This window comes from Vidua macroura, chromosome 7 (assembly GCF_024509145.1).
Source record: "Vidua macroura isolate BioBank_ID:100142 chromosome 7, ASM2450914v1, whole genome shotgun sequence".
Taxonomy (NCBI): Eukaryota; Metazoa; Chordata; class Aves; order Passeriformes; family Viduidae; genus Vidua; species Vidua macroura.
The window spans coordinates 40,190,695-40,209,294 of record NC_071577.1 but is presented as its reverse complement, the minus strand read 5'-3'; the positions used below and the strand labels follow the sequence as shown (position 1 = coordinate 40,209,294).

Below are 18,600 nucleotides of genomic sequence, written 5' to 3'. Positions count from 1 at the left end.
CCCGTGTTTGGGCAGCCTGGAGCTGCCCGGAGCTGTGGTTTTGGCTGCTGCTTTCCCAGGAGCTCATCCTGGGGGCCGTGCCCAGCTCCCAGCCCTGCCAGGGCCACAGAGCCCTCCGTGGGAGCCCCTGGGGGAGAGCGAGCGGTCTGTGCTCAAACCCGTGCTTTGTGCCCGACCCCAGCATTGCCCCGCACGTCTGCAATTGTGTTTGCAGTCATTTAATTTGGAGATCTTTTTTAAAAAGCGTGGAGTCTGGAATGTTTGTTCTCCGCTTTTTTTCACATCATTACTCTGATACTGCTTGATTAGCTCCCTCCCCAGTCATGATTGGTAATTAAAATAGGCATTAAAATTAGTCACTTAGCAATTTTGCTGTTCAATTGGCAATTAAATTACTTAATTGCAATTAAAGTCCTAATTTTAATTGGCAAAATGATAGATGTAGATTTAAGATAATATGTATAAATACTTTAATAAGTGTCTATATAAGGATTACTTAATTACTCAACTTCAAGTTTATGCTGTTAACTTTAGAACTTTTAAGTGAGTAATGAAATTTATATTACATCTATTCTAAGGATATGGTAATTAGATGTATCACTTAGCCCTAGAAGGGCCTTGGCTGGAAGTTGGTGTGGTGTGGAGCTGTAGGCTGGCCGAGCTCTTGGGCTGTGACTGACGCTGATGGCTCCGTGCTGCTGCAGCTGAGGGAGGCTGGCCGAGCTCCTCCTTTGGTGAACGACCCCAGAAATGCCTCTCTGGAAGCACTGGGGTGTCCCAGCCCCGGGGTGTCCCTATCCTGACCCCAGAAATGCCTCTCTGGGCAGCCCTGGGGTGTCCCAGCCTCGGGGTGTCCCTATCCTGACCCCAGAAATGCCTCTCTGGACAGCCCTGGGGTGTCCCAGCCCCGGGGTGCTCCTGTACTGACCCCAGAAATGCCTCTCTGGGCAGCCCTGGGGTGTCCCAGCCCTGGGGTGTCCCTATCCTGACCCCAGAAATGCCTCTCTGGAAGCCCTGGGGTGTCCCAGCCTCGGGGTGCTCCTGTACTGACCCCAGAAATGCCTCTCTGGAAGCCCTGGGGTGTCCCAGCCCCGGGGTGTCCCTATCCTGACCCCAGAAATGCCTCTCTGGAAGCACTGGGGTGTCCCAGCCCCGGGGTGCTCCTGTACTGACCCCAGAAATGCCTCTAAGGACAGCCCTGGGGTGTCCCAGCCCCGGGGTGTCCCTATCCTGACCCCAGAAATGCCTCTAAGGACAGCCCTGGGGTGTCCCAGCCTCGGGGTGTCCCTATCCTGACCCCAGAAATGCCACTCTGGACAGCCCTGGGGTGTCCCAGCCCCGGGGTGCTCCTGTACTGACCCCAGAAATGCCACTCTGGACAGCCCTGGGGTGTCCCAGCCCTGGGGTGCTCCTTCAGTGACCCCAGAAATGCCACTCTGGACAGCCCTGGGTGTCCCAGCCTCGGGGTGTCCCTATCCTGACCCCAGAAATGCCTCTCTGGAAGCCCTGGGGTGTCCCAGCCTCGGGGTGTCCCTATCCTGACCCCAGAAATGCCTCTCTGGAAGCCCTGGGGTGTCCCAGCCTCGGGGTGTCCCTATCCTGACCCCAGAAATGCCTCTCTGGAAGCCCTGGGGTGTCCCAGCCCCGGGGTGCTCCTTCAGTGACCCCAGAAATGCCTCTCTGGGCAGCCCTGGGGTGTCCCAGCCCCGGGGTGTCCCTATCCTGACCCCAGAAATGCCTCTCTGGACAGCCCTGGGGTGTCCCAGCCTTGGGGTGTCCCTATCCTGACCCCAGAAATGCCTCTCTGGACAACCCTGGGGTGTCCCAGCCTCGGGGTGCTCCTTTAGTGACCCCAGAAATGCCACTCTGGAAGCCCTGGGGTGTCCCAGCCTCGGGGTGCTCCTATCCTGACCCCAGAAATGCCTCTCTGGAAGCCCTGGGGTGTCCCAGCCTCGGGGTGCTCCTATCCTGACCCCAGAAATGCCTCTCTGGAAGCCCTGGGGTGTCCCAGCCCCGGGGTGCTCCTTTAGTGACCCCAGAAATGCCTCTCTGGAAGCCCTGGGGTGTCCCAGCCCTGGGGTGCTCCTTTAGTGACCCCAGAAATGCCTCTCTGGGCAGCCCTGGGGTGTCCCAGCCTCGGGGTGCTCCTTCAGTGACCCCAGAAATGCCTCTCTGGAAGCCCTGGGGTGTCCCAGCCTCGGGGTGCTCCTATCCTGACCCCAGAAATGCCTCTCTGGAAGCCCTGGGGTGTCCCAGCCCCGGGGTGCTCCTTTAGTGACCCCAGAAATGCCTCTCTGGAAGCCCTGGGGTGTCCCAGCCCTGGGGTGCTCCTTTACCCCCCAGCTGTGGGCCAGGCCCCGGAGCAGCTCTGTAGGATCGGGAGGGCGCGGTGTGGGTCGGTCTCTTGGGGTGGGAGCACTTTGGGTTTCTCTGGAGTGACTCCAGTGGGAGGAGAGGGTTGGGAAGGGGCCAAGGGTTTCCCAGGAAATCTCGGTATTCCCGGGCAGGGCCTTGGGAGGCAGCGCTGGCTGCTGGGCTGCACCACGCTGGGCTGTGGGGTTTGTCCCAGGCTGGGCTCTGGGGTTTATCCCGGGCTGGGCTCTGGGGTTTATCCCGGGCTGGGCTCTGGGGTTTGTCCCGGGCTGGGCTCTGGGGTTTATCCCGGGCTGGGCTCTGGGGTTTATCCTGTGCTGGGCTCTGGGGTTTAACCTGTGCTGTGCTCTGGGATTTATCCCGGGCTGGGCTCTGGGATTTATCCCGGGCTGGGCTCTGGGGTTTATCCCACGCTGGGCTCTGGGGTTTATCCCGGGCGGGGCTCTGGGGTTTATCCCAGACTGGGCTCTGTGGTTTGTCCCGGGCTGGGCTCTGGGGTTTATCCCGGGCTGGGCTCTGGGGTTTATCCCGGGCTGGGCTCTGGGGTTTGTCCCGGGCTGGGCTCTGGGGTTTATCCCGGGCTGGGCTCTGGGGTTTGTCCCAGACTGGGCTGTGTGGTTTGTCCCAGGCTGGGCTGTGGGGATTTATCCCGGGCTGGGCTCTGGGGTTTATCCCAGACTGGGCTCTGGGGTTTGTCCTGGGCTGGGCTGTGTGGTTTATCCCAGGCTGGGCTCTGGGGTTTGTCCCAGGCTGGGCTCTGGGATCTATCCCGGGCTGGGCTCTGGGGTTTATCCCGGGCTGGGCTCTGGGGTTTGTCCCGGGCTGGGCTCTGGGGTTTGTCCCGGGCTGGGCTCTGGGGTTTGTCCCGGGCTGGGCTCTGGGGTTTATCCTGGGCCAGGAGCTGGGATTTATCCTGTGCTGGGCTCTGGGATCTATCCCGGGCTGGGCTCTGTGGTTTGTCCCGGGCTGGGCTGTGGGGTTTATCCCGGGCTGGGCTCTGGGGTTTATCCCGGGCTGGGCTCTGGGGTTTATCCTGTGCTGGGCTCTGGGGTTTGTCCCGGGCTGGGCTCTGGGGTTTGTCCCGGGCCTGGCTCCGCTCTGCCCCGATCCCTGCTGTCCTTGCCGGGCCGGGAGCCGGCGGTGGGACACGCAGGGCCAGCGTCAGAGCCACTCGTGTCCCCTCCCAGCCTGTCCCGATCCCGCTGGAGGCAGCTGGGAGCCGGCACTCGGCACTGGCCCTTGACTGCACTGCCCCGGCTCGGCTCTGCGCCCGTCCCCAGCCACACCCGCCCGGGCCGGGGCTGGCAGCGCTGCAAACTGGGGGGGGGCTCGGGGGTGTTCCTGGAGAACCGAAAAATTAAACAAAATTATAATAAAAACCCCCTCTGTGCATTTAAATAAGTAAACGTCGGCCATTTAAATAAATAAGTCTAAAATAAAGAAAAATAAGAAAGCGTAATAAATTAAATAAAACCAAAAAAGGCAAATAAAATAAAATAAAAAAGCCCCCCAAATAAGGAATTAGATTAAGCAATGAAATAAATAGAAATAAAAATTAGAAAATAATATAATAAGAAATAAAAAATAAACAGAAATAACTAAAAAAAAAAAATTACAGTAAATAAATCCAAAATAAAAATAAAATCAATACAACATATAAAAGAAAGATAATGATAAAATAAAAAATTAAAATTAATAATAAAATAAAATACTAATAAAATAAAATATGCTAAATTCCAGGTGGGCAGTGGAGGCGAGGGAGCGTTACGCTCCTTTTGTGGCCTCGGCCTGGCTCTGTCCCCAGCCCTGCCCTGTCCCTTTCCCTGCCCTGTCCCATTCCCTGCCCTGTCCCATTCCCGGTTCTCTGTCCCATTCCCCGCTCTGTCCCAAATTCTGCTCTGTCCCATTCCCGGCTCTGTCCCATTCCCTGCCCTGTCCCATTCCCGGCCCTGTCCCAAATTCTGCCCTGTCCCATTCCCTGCCCTGTCCCATTCCCGGCTCTCTCCCCATTCCCTGCCCTGTCCCATTCTCGGTTCTCTGTCCCCATTCCCGGTTCTCTCTCCCCATTCCCGGTTCTCTGTCCCCATTCCCAATTCTCTGTCCCATTCCCGTTTCTCTCTGTCCCGTTCCCGGCCCTGTCCCGTTCCCAGTTCTCTGTCCCCATTCCCGGCTCTCTGTCCCATTCCCGGTTCTCTCTCCCCATTCCCGGTTCTCTGTCCCGTTCCCAGTTCTCTGTCCCCATCCCGGCTCTCTCTGTCCCGCTCCCGGCCCTGTCCCGTTCCCAGTTCTCTGTCCCATTCCCGGTTCTCTCTCCCCATTCCCGGTTCTCTGTCCCGCTCCCGGCCCTGTCCCATTCCCGTTTCTCTCTGTCCCATTCCCAGTTCTCTCTGTCCTGCTCCCGGCCCTGTCCCATTCCCGGTTCTCTCTCCCCATTCCCTGCCCTGTCCCATTCCCGGTTCTCTGTCCCATTCCCGGCTCTCTGTCCCGTTCCCGTTTCTCTCTGTCCCGCTCCCGGCCCTGTCCCGTTCCCAGTTCTCTGTCCCCATCCCGGTTCTCTCTGTCCCCATCCCGGTTCTCTGTCCCGTTCCCGGTTCTCTCTCCCCATTCCCGGTTCTCTGTCCCGCTCCCGGCCCTGTCCCGTTCCCAGTTCTCTGTCCCATTCCCGGTTCTCTGTCCCGTTCCCGGTTCTCTCTCCCCATTCCCGGTTCTCTCTGTCCCGTTCCCGGTTCTCTCTGTCCCGTTCCCGGCCCTGTCCCGTTCCCGGTTCTCTCTCCCCATTCCCGGTTCTCTCTGTCCCGTTCCCGGTTCTCTCTGTCCCGTTCCCGGCCCTGTCCCGTTCCCGGTTCTCTCTCCCCATCCCGGTTCTCTCTGTCCCGTTCCCGGTTCTCTCTGTCCCGTTCCCGGTTCTCTCTGTCCCCATCCCGGGGTCGCGGCCGCGCGCGCTATTCCGGGCTCCGCGTCACGGTGACGCGCACGGGGGGGGGGGGGCGGGGGCGGGGGCGTCCCCGCCCCCTTATGCAAACGAGGCCACGCCCCCGCCCCGCGCGCGTGGCCGGGGCGCGTCCCTCCGCGTGACGTCACCGCTCGGAAACTCGCCGAAAGGGCGCGCGCGGGGGGGTGGGGTGGGGTGGGGTGTGTGGGCGTGTCCGGGGCGGGCCGGCGGCGGCGCCGATTGGCGGGCGGCGCGGTGACGCGCGGTGACGCGCGGGGGGCTCGCGGCGCACGTTGGTCGGCGGCGGCCGCGGCCACATAAACAAAGGCACATTGCGGGCGGGCACAGTCCGGCCGCCCGCGCCGCCGCCGCCGCCGCCGCTCCGCCCGCACTTGGATGCGCGCCCCGCGCCCCGCTCCCCGGTGAGTGCCCCGCCGGTCCCGCCTCCCGCGGCCCCCTCCCGACGCGGGGTCCCGCGCGCGAGGCGCGGGATGCGCCCCCCGTCCCGTCCCGTCCCGTCCCGTCCCGTCCCGTCCCGTCCCGTCCCACCTGCTGGCGGGCCCGAGGGTGCGTGTCCGCGCCGCTCCGCCCGGGCTGGCTGTCACCCGCGCCCCGCTCCCGGGAAGCCCCGCGCCTCGCCCGCTCTCCCGAGGGACGCGCCGCGGCTTCCCCGGAGGGCGTGGAGAAGGGAACCTGGCGGCCGGTGCCGGTGACAGCCCGCCCGCGGGGAGCCTCCTGCCCGGTTACTGAGGAAACAAGCCCCAGCCGAGCCCGAACGCGCTCCCCGAGGGGCGCGGGGCGGCCCTGCCCCGGCACCGCTCCCGCAGCCCGTGGGCTCCGCAGCCGGGGCTCCCCCAGAGCCGGGCAGCCGCGCCGGCGGCTCCGCGTGTCTGTCCGTGCTCAGGCGGCTCCGTGTGTCTGTCCGTGCTCAGGCGGCTCCGTGTGTCTGTCCGCGCTCAGGCGGCTCCGTGTGTCTGTCCGCGCTCAGGCGGCTCCGTGTGTCTGTCCGCGCTCAGGCGGCTCCGTGTGTCTGTCCCTCCACTGGCGCGTCCGCGTGTCTGTCCGCGCTCAGGCGGCTCCGTGTGTCTGTCCGCGCTCAGGCGGCTCCGTGTGTCTGTCCGCGCTCAGGCGGCTCCGTGTGTCTGTCCGCGCTCAGGCGGCTCCGTGTGTCTGTCCGCGCTCAGGCGGCTCCGTGTGTCTGTCCGCGCTCAGGCGGCTCCGTGTGTCTGTCCCTCCACTGGCGCGTCCGTGTGTCAGTTCCCCGCCGGGGCTGCCTGACCGGCGGGTCCATGTGCCCGTTCCCCGCGCCCGGCTCCGTGTGTCTGTTCCCGCACCAGCGGGTTTGTGTGTCAGTCCCCCGCCCCTGCTGCCCGATCGGCGGGTGCGTGTGTCGCTGTGTCCGTCCGCTCACCGGCGGGTCCGTGTGTCGGTCCGTGTGTCGGTCCCCTCACCGGCGGGTCCGTGTGTCGGTCCCCTCACCGGCCGGTCCGTGTGTCGGTCCGTGTGTCGGTCCGTGTGTCGGTCCCCTCACCGGCGGGTCCGTGTGTCGGTCCTTGTGTCTGTCGGTCCCCTCACCGGCCGGTCCGTCTGTCGGTCCGTGTGTCGGTCCCCTCACCAGCGGGTCCGTGTGTCGGTCCGTCTGTCGGTCCCCTCACCGGCGGGTCCGTGTCTCGGTCCCCTCACCGGCGGGTCCGTGTGTCGGTCCGTGTGTCTGTCGGTCCCCTCACCGGCCGGTCCGTGTGTCGGTCCGTGTGTCTGTCGGTCCCCTCACCGGCCGGTCCGTCTGTCGGTCCGTGTGTCTGTCGGTCCCCTCACCGGCCGGTCCGTGTGTCTCTCGCAGCCGTCGCGCCGGGCAGGCTGGAGCCGCCGCCGCGCTCTGAACCCGCGGACACCTCGCTCCCCGCCGCGCTCCGACGCTGTCCGCCCTCGGCTGCCCCGAAAACGCCGCTCCCTCGGCTGAAGGTTGGTGCTGCTCCGTCCCCGCGGCTCCGCGGCCCCGGCAGCCCCGGCGGGGCAGGGGGGGTCCCGGCGCTCGGCCCCGCGGCCGCCGGTGCCCGGCGCGGGGCGGCGCGGGCCGAGTCTACCTGACGGTGTTTCGTTCGCAGCCATGCCCTGTGTTCAGGCTCAGTATGGGTCCTCGCCTCAAGGAGCCAGCCCGGCCTCCCAGAGCTACAGCTACCACTCCTCGGGAGAATACAGCTCCGATTTCCTAACTCCGGAGTTTGTCAAGTTTAGCATGGACCTCACCAACACCGAAATCACTGCCACCACTTCTCTCCCCAGCTTCAGTACCTTTATGGACAACTACAACACGAGCTACGACGTGAAGCCCCCCTGCTTGTACCAAATGCCCCTGTCCGGACAGCAGTCCTCCATTAAGGTGGAAGACATTCAGATGCACGGCTACCAGCAGCACGGCCACCTGCCCCCCCAGTCCGAGGAGATGATGTCCCACTCGGGCTCCGTCTACTACAAGCCCTCGTCGCCCCCGACCCCCCTCCACGCCCGGCTTCCAGGTGCAGCACGGCCCCGTGTGGGACGACCCCGGCTCCCTGCACAACTTCCACCCCAACTACGTGGCCACCACGCACATGATCGAGCAGCGCAAAACGCCCGTGTCCCGCCTGTCCCTGTTCTCCTTCAAGCAGTCGCCGCCCGGCACGCCCGTGCCCAGCTGCCAGATGCGCTTCGACGGCCCCCTGCACGTGCCCATGAACGCCGAGCCGGCCGGGCCGCACCACGGCGTGGACGGGCAGGCCTTCGCCGTGCCCAACGCCATCCGCAAGCAGCCCTCCATGGCCTTCCCCGGGCTGCAGCTGGGCCACGCGCCGCAGCTGCTGGACAGCCAGGTGCCCTCGCCGCCCTCCCGCGGCTCCCCGTCCAACGAGGGGCTGTGCGCCGTGTGCGGGGACAACGCGGCCTGCCAGCACTACGGCGTGCGCACCTGCGAGGGCTGCAAGGGCTTCTTCAAGGTGAGCGGGGCCGGGCGGGGCGGCCGCGGGGCCGGGCGGGGGGCGGCGGGGCCGGCAGAGGGCAGGAAGGCAGCGGGGGAGCCCGCGGGGCCGGCAGATGGAAATCGGTTAGGACAGAGAACCGCGCCTGAGCTAACCATGTGGAACAGAATTCCCCGTGGTAAAATTAAGTGATCTCTTTATTTCACCATCCTGATTGAATAATCTTATCATTTTAAATAGAGAAGGTCTCCAAGGAATGTAAATAATATGAATGCCCACGGATTTGTATTTACCGAGCGTCTCTTTCCCTCCTCTTGGCATATAAAACACGGCTAGGAGCTGCGAGGTTAGCTTGGATGTTAACGCTGTCAATTTTCTCCTGTTAAATGCCCTGGGAAAAAAAAAAAAAAAAAAAAAAAAAGAAGGGGGGGGGGGAAAGAAGGAAAAGGAAATAAAAGGGAAAAAAGGAAAACTAAATAAAGGGGGAAAGGAAATAAAAATAAACAGGGAAAAGGGGAAGGAAATAAAGGGAAAAGAAATCTTAAAAGGCAGAAGAAAAGGGGAAAAGGAAATAATAGAGAGGGAAAATTAAATTTAAACGGGAGAAGAGAATAAAGGGGGAAAGGGGGAAGGGATATAAAGGTAAAAAAGAGGAGAAGTAAAGATAAAATAAGGAAAATGAAATAAAGGGGGGGAAATGAAAGCGAGAACAGAAAATGAACGGGAAAGGGAAGGAAACAAAGCGGAAAGACGGAAAAGAAAATAAAGGGGGGGGGGGGGGGGGGAAGGAAAAAGAAAACCAAGGGGAAAGGGAGGTAGAGGAGCTGCGGGCAGGCGGCGGCGCGGGGCGCTCCCCGAGCCGGCGCTGACGCCGCTGCCCGCCCGGCCGGCCCGCAGCGCACGGTGCAGAAGAACGCCAAGTACGTGTGCCTGGCCAACAAGAACTGCCCGGTGGACAAGCGCCGCCGCAACCGCTGCCAGTACTGCCGCTTCCAGAAGTGCCTGGCCGTCGGCATGGTCAAGGAGGGTGAGTGTCCGCGTGTCCGCGTGTCCGTGTGTCCGCGTGTCCGCGTGTCCGCGTGTCCGCGTGTCCGTGTGTCCGCGTGTCCGCGTGTCCGCGGGGCCGGCGCCGGGCTGACCCCTGTCTCTTGCAGTGGTGCGCACAGACAGCCTAAAAGGCCGGCGGGGCCGCTTGCCGTCCAAACCGAAGAGCCCCCAGGAGCCTTCTCCCCCCTCTCCCCCGGTGAGTCTGATCAGTGCGCTGGTGAGAGCCCATGTCGACTCCAACCCGGCTATGACCAGCCTGGACTATTCCCGGGTAAGCGGGACCGAGCTCGCGGAGGGACCCCGCCGCCGCCGCCCGGGGAGGGGGGGCCGCCGGCCCCGCGGCCGCTGCGGGGGGAGAGGCGAGGCCGCCCGGGGCTCGGCTCAGCCCTGCCCGCCCGCCCGGGGCTCGGCTCGGCCCCGCCGGGACCGGGGGCTCGGCTCGGCCCCGCCGGCGCCGCCCCGGGATCGGGGCCCCCGCGCACGGAGAGCGGCGGCCTCGGAGCGCCGTTCCTAATCGAATTAATTGCCCCGGAACGTCTAATTTCCTCACCGGTCAGAGAGAGCTTTAATTGTTATCCCAGCCCGCTCCCCGGCCAGGGACGGGGTGAGCAATTTCACGGGTTATAGACTTTAGAGAACCTCATTAAGTGCTTTTTAAAATGAATTTCCAGTTCCAGGCTAACCCCGACTACCAGCTGAGCGGTGACGACACCCAGCACATCCAGCAGTTCTACGATCTCCTGACCGGCTCCATGGAGATCATCCGAGGGTGGGCGGAAAAAATCCCCGGCTTCACCGACCTCCCCAAAACGGACCAGGACCTGCTCTTCGAGTCCGCCTTCCTGGAGCTGTTCGTGCTGCGCCTGGCGTACAGGTGAGCGGGGGTCGGGGCAGCGCGGGGCGGGCAGGGAATCAGACCCTTTCAAGGTCCACTGCTCTGCATTTTATTAACTCCTCGGTAATTAGGTGCCTCTTAAATCCTCCATTTATTGCTCCTCAAGTAATTAGTTGTTTAGATTTTCTCCCCCATCATCTCTTTTCTTATTATTTTTTTATCTCTTTCCTTTTCTCTCTTGTTCTTTTTTCTCTTTCATTTCCTCTTCCCTGTTTTACCTTTCTCTCCCGCCCTGTCTTTCTTGCTTTCTTCCTTTCGCTCATTCTCTCCTTCTTTGCTCTTACATTTTATCTTTATCTTTTTTGCCTTTTTCTTTCCTTTGCTCCGTTTTCTCTTTCTATCTAATTTTCCTCCCTTTCTCATCCATCCATCAGTTCATTCTGGGGTTGTCCCCTTCCTTCCAGGTCCAACCCCGTGGAGGGGAAGCTGATCTTCTGCAACGGGGTGGTCCTGCACCGGTTGCAGTGCATCCGTGGCTTTGGGGAGTGGATCGATTCCATCGTGGAGTTTTCCTCCAACCTGCAAAACATGAACATCGACATCTCTGCCTTCTCTTGCATCGCTGCCCTGGCCATGGTGACAGGTCAGTGTCCCCCCCTCCTGCTCCCCTGCCCGTCCTGCTCCGTGCCACACCCGTAACGTCCCGCGCCCTTCTCTTTGCAGAGAGGCACGGGCTTAAGGAACCCAAGCGGGTGGAAGAGCTTCAGAACAAGATTGTAAATTGCCTCAAAGACCATGTGACTTTCAATAACGGGGGGCTGAATCGCCCCAACTACCTGTCCAAACTCTTGGGGAAGCTCCCCGAACTCCGCACGCTTTGCACACAGGGGCTGCAGCGCATTTTCTACCTGAAACTGGAGGATTTGGTGCCACCGCCAGCAATAATTGACAAACTTTTCCTGGACACTTTACCTTTTTAAGACTCTTCCCGTACGCTTCCGCTGACCCGAGGAGAAGCTCCAGCTGCCTGAAGGGGAGCTGGTCTGGGCCCAGAGCAGCACCCCTGGGTGCCAGCTCCCACCCAGCAAACTCCTGCAGGCAGAGCACGATGGGCATTTTGGCTCTGGGGCATCATGGATGCGGCTCATGGACCACACAGATACCATGGTATAAACTTTTTATTATCGGCTTCTCAATGAATTTGTTGTTAAGGACTCCTGGTGCGAAAGACAAGCCTGCCTGGCTCACGCGGTGACAACCCGAGCCTCGGGGCGACCCACGAGTCTCACCCTCCTAAAGACTAAAGTTTTCTGCTGTAAAAGAAAGCTGTAATATACCCAAACCCCAAGCGTTGCGTGGGTGGCGTGGCATTAATGAAGGCGAAGGCTTGTAAATTTATCAGATGCAGTTTGGCTTTTTACAAAAAAAAAAAAAAAAAAAAAAAAAATTCTTCTGTGCCTATTTATGATGAAACATGGAAAATAATTCTAAAAAAAAAAAAAATTAAATAAAAAATAAAAGCTAAATGTGTTTGGGTAAAAAATAATTAAAAAAAAAAAAAGGAGAATCAAAAAAAAAAAAAAAGAAAAAAAAAAAGAAAACCCAATCTGTCCATACCAGGGAAGCATGACGATTCCAGGGTGACAATGTTATAGGCACTTGCTATTTCAGTAATGTCTATATTCTATAAATAGTATTTCAGACACTATGTAGTCTGGTAGCTTTTATAAAGACTGGTAGTTATCTAAGCTTCAAACATTTTCTCAATTGTAAAATAGGTGGGCACAAGTGTTACCCCCCGGAATCCCCCCCAAAGGGACACATAGTGTTTGTAAACACCGCCCGACACCCCTTGTTTGTAAGTGTTGTATGTACTGTTGATGTTGATTAAAGAAGAAGTTTATATCTTGATTATTTTGTTGTCTAAAGCTAAACAGATCTTGCATGCAGCAGCTTTTGACTGTTTCCAGAGTGCTTATACTATACATAACTCCCTGGAAATTACTGAGCACTTTGAATTCTTGGTTTGTTTTGTTCCATTTGTTTTTTTATGTCTAAAAATTGTCGGTTAATATATTATTTTATGTTCGAGTAATATTTTTAATATTGCCATATTCTGTAGTATTTTTCTTTGTATACCCCGGTTTGGCACACGGGAAAGTCGCTGCCTTTTTTTAATATGGTGTACGACAGTTAGAAACGCGGATTATTATTATTATTATAATTATTATTATTATTATTTTTTCTCCCGAGAACTCTTTCTTTGAGAAAGACAATTTTAATGTTTACAACAATAAAACATGTAAACGAATCGAATTTCGTCTCCTTTCTGCCGAAGTGCGAAGCTCCTCCGCCAGCCCCCGCCGCACCCAGGGGACAAAAGCCTCTGCCCGGGCGGCGATCCCGGAGCGGCGACGGCCGGGGCCGCTCCCGTTCGGTGCCGCCGGCCCCGCGGGAGGAAGAGGAGGAAAAGCCGCGGCTCGGAGGTTGGTCCTTCCCCGGGTTTTACCACGCTCGGTCCCCGCCGCATCCGGACCCCGCGTCAGGACCCCGCATCCTGCGCCATCCATCCCTCTCTCCCTCCTCCTGCCTTTGCCCAGCCGCATCCCTTCGTCGGGGGGGGTAGTTCCTCAGGAAAACACCTTTAACGGGGGAATTTTATTCCCAAAGCTGCGGCGGCGGAGGGGCTCGGGGGGCAGGACGGGCAGCGCGGAGCACAGCGGGGCGCGGGGATGCGGGGAGCGCTGCCCCCAAAGCCCCGGGCTCCTGCCGAGCTTTGGGGCGGGGGCGCCTCTCGGAGCCCCGGGGCACCGGCACCGCGCTCCGGGTACCGGCACCGCGCTCGGGGGCACCGGCACCGCGCCCGGAGCCCCGCGGGTCCCGGGACCGGGGTGCGCTCACGGGAGTTCCGCGCGTGGAGGGGGATGAGGAACCCAAAATCCGCCGGTTCCTCCGGGGGGGACGGAACTTCGGCCTCTCGCCTCGGGAGACAAAATAACGCCCGTGGGAGGGTGGGGGAGGCACGCCCGGGATCGGTTTTACTCCTCTGTGCCACGCGTCCCGCGGTGCCCACGGACACGGGTGAGGGGCAGGCTCTCCCCGCAGCTGGCGGGAGCGTCCCGGTGCCGTAACCCCGTCCCGGTGCCGCATCCCCGTCCCGGTGCCGCACCCCCGTCCCTGTGCCGCATCCCCGTCCCGGTGCCGTAACCCCGTCCCGGTGCCGCACCCCCGTCCCGGTGCCACATCCCCGTCCCGGTGCCGCATTCCCGTCCCGGTGCCGCACTCCCGTCCCGGTGCCGCACCCCCGTCCCGGTGCCGCATTCCCGTCCCGGTGCCGCATCCCCGTCCCGGTGCCGCACCCCCGTCCCGGTGCCGCATGCCCAGCCCGGGGTGCCGGGGATCCGCGATCCGAGGCTCTGCAGCCCCCGGTGCGGGCGAGTACTCGGCTTTGCGGCTCGGTCAGGCGAAAAATTCCGAGAATAAAGAGTTGTAGGAAGGAATAAAAGTCGGTGCCGTGGCAGGCGGGTGCGGCGGGGGCGCCAGGAGCGGGGCTGGGGCACAGGCGGGTGCTGCCTAATCCATCCCGAGCCGGGTCTTGCGCTCGGGATCGCCACGGGCACGGGCTGGAGTAGTTGTGGCTTTAACCTAAACAGTGCACATGGAATGCAGATATATAGAGAGAATACAGACATTCCTTAAATGTGTGTAAATAAATATGGAAGTGTAAATGTCTATGCTATAGAAGGGGTTTGAAATGCAAAAGAAAGACAAAAACCTGTTTACAGAAAGAATTTAACAACTCGATCCTCCTCTGAATATCCCCCAGCTGCTCCCAATTCCTCCCAGAAACCAGCTGCTTCCACCACTTTAATCAGCGCCCTTCGCAGGAACTTTTCGAACGGGTTTAACCCTCTGCACCTGGGGAAAGCAGAATTTATCCTTCCCGGGCGGCCATTTCACACCTGCCTCGGCTTTTCCGCCGCAGTTTCCCCGGGGTGCGCTCCTGCCCCGGCTCGCTGCGGAGCGGCCGAGCCCGGAGGGACCTGCCCGGCCGGACGCGGGCACCGAGGTGGGCTCGGGCGGGGGGCGCTGCCCGGGGCTGGGGCTGGGGCTGGGCTGCAGAGGGGAGCGCTGCCACAGCCTCTGTGCTCCCTGCCATCCTTCCTGCCGCGCTCTGCGGGCTCTGGCAAGGCAGGAAGGCGAGGAGGGGATGCTGAGCACTGTGCAGAGACGCTGAGAAAAACGTTCAGAGTGGGAGCTCAAGGCGGAATACGGAGCTGAAGGAATGATTTTTAACTGGTGGTATCAATGGGAGGATTTATTAAAAGATTTCACTTCTCCAGGCTTGCAATATTCCAGATCAATAGCTATCTTAATTATCTGAGCTGTGTGCTGCTGCTGGAATTTGTTAGCGCTCGTTCTGCTGGGCTCACGTGAGGAGCAGCCAGACCCATCCTGGTTTGTTCCCTCGGAATTCCAGGCTTTGTAATTCCTTACCAACCCACTGGGCTGGTTGGAACCCAACTTTCTGTTTTGCTCGCACAATTGCACTGTTTTCTGTGGAGTTACTCCTCCGGTGCACCGAGGTGTAAGGCTGGCGTGTGCTTGCTTTGTCTGGAGGTCACGCTGGTGCTGCCGGTGAAGCCCGAGCACGGGGGGGTCTCTGTCCCTCTCCAGAGCTGGGCACCTTCCTCCTCCTGCTGGGGGTGGGTGAGGAGGTTACACCGAGGCACGATTTCCCCAGACATGCCGAGATTTCCAAACCTGACAAACGAACCGGGCTGGGGATTCAGGCCAGGTGTCAGCTGCTCACGCTGCCCGTCGCGCTCCGCTGGTGACATTTAAATTTCAGCTGCGTTTTTCGGAGGGTCGGGACGATGTGGTGATGTCCTGGGCGTGTTGAGCTCCGAGCGCCACCGGACTGGGCTGACAGAATTCCCAGCTGGCGGCTCGGGGACGAGGAGGCGTCGCGCTGCTCCTGCGGATGAACCGGGCACGGGCCCCGTGTGGGAGCGTCGCCGGTTTGGGAACGCAACCGGCAGCAGCTGCCTTCGGTCCTTGCCTAATTATCCTCATCCGTGTGTCACGGGCACCGGGAGCAGCCAGCAGGAATTCACGTCTGGGGTGGTCAGAGCTGGGCAATTCATGTTTTATGTGATTTTTACCCTCCTGGCTTTTCTTTAGTGGGAGAGATCCCCGGGCTGGCTGCACGCAGAAAGCACCTTGGGTGCACCTGTAGCTGATTTTTTATGTATAAGTAAAGCCCGTGCTGCATAATCTGCACTTGCTGAAACGTTAGCCCTGAGTAACCTCTGCAGCTGGGGATGGTGCAGAGGGAGATGTTGGTATTCATGAATGTTTTGACATATTTGACATTTCCTATATGGTGTGCTTTCTCTGTTTTCCTGATTTCCTCCTGCCTCTGCTCCCCTGGCTTAGCAGTGAAGAGTTTCCTTCTCTGGTGCTGTGGCACAACGCAGAGAAGCTCGGGCTTTGTGGGTTGGTTTGGTTTTTTTTTTTTAAATTTATCTTATTTCAAAGTGCGTGTCTATCAGAACAGCGGCACGATTGCACTCTGATGGGGTTGCTGCATTTTAACGGTGTTAAAATGGCCGGGAGAGCTCCTTTAGACGAACCAGGTGATTTGTGTTCTCCTCCGGGGCAGCCTGTCCGGCCTGCAGGTCCCTGAGGGTCTGAGGGATGCCTGCAGGGCTGGAGCTTCCCGCAGCTGCAGCAGGAACGTGTTTGCTTGGGTAGAACACGAGCAGGGCAGCGCTGCTGGAGCCGGCGAGGAGGTTTGGGCTGGCTCCAGCTCCTGCCCGCTCTCTGCTGCACCAGGGGAAGGTGCCAGGCTGAGGGACTCGGGAGGAATCTGCTGTTGGAGCAGTGTAAACAGCACATGTCACTGAACAGGCCCCTTGGCTAGTCAGAGAATTCCTAAATTTTATTCAAATCTTCGTAATTCCCTGTGAGAAACCAAGTCTCCTTTGTAACTTCGGGACCACCATTAGGATGAGAATTTCTGCAGCAAAACTCTGGTGTTTTGGTCACTTCAGCCTTTCCTCCTCACTCCTCATTTACAGCTGAGCTCCTTTGGTGTGAGGTGGAGGAGTTCAATCCAGATGAATGTTGCTGTTGAGGAGAAGTGATGTTTGATCGGGTTTTGCGTGTGGACACTCAGCTTTTCTGTGTAACCCCCTGGGGGAGCTGGAGCCTGGTGCCCCTGCCCAGCTGTGAGGTCGCTGGGGTGGCTTTTGGCAGGCCCTGGTTGCTGCTGTGTGTGCTGGGCTGGTGCTCTGGCTGAATTAATGGCTTTAATGGGATGGCTCTGCTCTACAGCACTGGCAAACCCAGCTTTTCCTGCTTGTTGTGCGCCTCACTGAAGGCACGGGGACTCACATGTGTTAATAAACACCAAAAAACATTACTTACCTCGTTTTTCTTGACTAATTTGGTTTTTGCAACAAAGAAAAACCCAAGGTTTTAATTATTATTTCATTTTCAAGTTCCAGACAAATGCCACAGTGAACTGCAGCACCCCAGCCAGGATTGCTGTGCCACAGGGATAAAACAAAGAGCAAAAACTCTTGTGTGTGTTCCCACCCCGCAGAGCAGCTCGTGGCGTGGCTGTGCTGGGGCAGGGCTGGGCTGTGGGTGGCCAGTGCTGGCCCTGGGGGCTGTTGGTGACACTCCGTGGGTTTGGGGGACAGGGCAGGCCCTACCTGAGCCCCAGGCTCACAGAGGGACACAATGAGCTCAGGGGCTGAGCCTGAGCTGGCGCTGCCAGCCCCTCTGGAAGCGTCCTGGCTCTGGGGAGGGACTGTCCCCTGGGCTGGGGTCAGGGTGGGAGCACAGCCAGGGCCACACGGGGGTGGCTTTGCTGCTCTCAGCCCGCACTCCCACCTGGCTCTGCCTCGGCAGGCACAGCGGTGCCCATCCTGCCAGGGGTGCTGCAGCCCCGAAACAGCCGGGGCCAGAGCCCCCCCAGCGCCCGAGTGACTCCCTGAGGGGGGCAGGGGACACCTCCTCTGGTCACAGCCCTGCAGGTGTTGGGGCACAGCCCTGCCCTCCTGGCCACGGCGTCCCTTCCTGCGGGATTGCCTCCGAGCCCGCTTCTCCCGCAGCCCTGCCCTGGCACAGCTCCCCGGGGCCAGGGCCGTGCCCACCTCCCCTCCCTCCCTCCCTGCCAGCCTGCAGAGAAGCTGCCCCATCCCTGGCAGGGCTCAGGCCAGGCTGGGCACGGCTTGGAGCAGCCTGGGGCGGTGGAATTGGGATGAGGTGCCTTCCAGCCCCGGCCGCCCTGGGACTCTGTGGTTCCGTGGTGCTCCCAGCCCTTCCTGGAGGAGCTGTGTCATTGTCACACGGCTGCGTGATTGTCCTTCAGAGCCATTTAAGAAGTTTGGGGCCCTCAGCTGCGGCAGCTCTACCTCGCTGTTGTTAGGGATGGCAAAGGCAGGAGTTTGCAGGGAGAGCAGGAATCTGGGGGTCCATGGGATCGGGGCTGGCTGCTCCTGCCTCGGGGCCTTCTGGCCTTTGTCTCTGCAGCTGGTGAAGGCTCAGGACTCTCTGTTTTCAGAACACAGCCTTTCCCCGAAGCTGCCTTCAAGGGACTCTCGTTGTATCCTTTTTCCTGGATGTGATTTTTGAGTGATGGGACTTCCAGTACCTGGTCAGGAATTTTGCAGCCACAGGCATGTGAGTATATGGCATCACAAACTGCTGAAACTCAGGGCTGGTCAGCACAGCGTCACAACATTTTACAGAACTCTTTATAAAATGTAAATGGTGGAGGGTCCCAAAGAACAGCACCCCAAGTTCATACAGTCACAATATTTATGTCATGAATAATCTCCTGTGTAACAGCGAGCACAAAGAAGGACAACAAAACACATCTGGGCCTATTACAAATGAATTTCAAGTCGCATCCTGATGTCTTTTCTCCTGTAAACCTCTGTAAAAATGATTCTTTGTGCTAATTCCTGAAGACGAAACTTACAGGACTGAAAGAATTGTTACATTTTTATTTCATTGCATTTCCTGACACGAACAAACACAGTTCATGTGCTCACAATGCTTTCCTCATCTGTAAGTGAGCAGCAGGGCCACGATGAGAAATGCATATTCCATAAGATACATTTGGGTTAGAGTTCCATTTTTAACAGATTTGCAAGCAAAATATGGTTTGATGACAATGTAACCATGAGAAAGTCCCTGCTGTTAGTGAGGAGGTGCTAAAATGAATTCCAAACCTCTGCTCTCTGCCTTTGGAGGCATCTTAGGAGAGAAAGCTGCAGGTTCAGTAAACCAGGGGCTGAGAGAAACCCTTGGCATTGCAATGCCAGGAGTGCCTGTGCCATGGGAAGCTGGAGCAGGTTCATTTTCTGTAGGGATCAGAGGCTGTACAAGCCCTGGGAACACTCCCACGTGTTTGTGCTGGACTCTGTGCTTCCAGCAAGGAA

General features: G+C 59.1%; 1 protein-coding gene across 1 annotated transcript; it reads left to right on the top strand.

Annotated features, from left to right (window-relative positions):
* The first annotated feature begins 5,680 nt into the window (after nucleotides 1-5,680).
* Nucleotides 5,681-12,452, top strand: NR4A2 (nuclear receptor subfamily 4 group A member 2). Its single transcript, XM_053982563.1, is given in 9 exon segments — nucleotides 5,681-5,727; nucleotides 7,146-7,267; nucleotides 7,411-7,799; nucleotides 7,801-8,277; nucleotides 9,157-9,286; nucleotides 9,414-9,577; nucleotides 9,978-10,180; nucleotides 10,606-10,784; nucleotides 10,865-12,452. Coding segments are annotated over 7 exon segments (1,797 nt in total). The 5' UTR covers nucleotides 5,681-5,727; nucleotides 7,146-7,267; nucleotides 7,411-7,412; the 3' UTR covers nucleotides 11,122-12,452.
* Nucleotides 12,453-18,600: the final 6,148 nt, after the last annotated feature.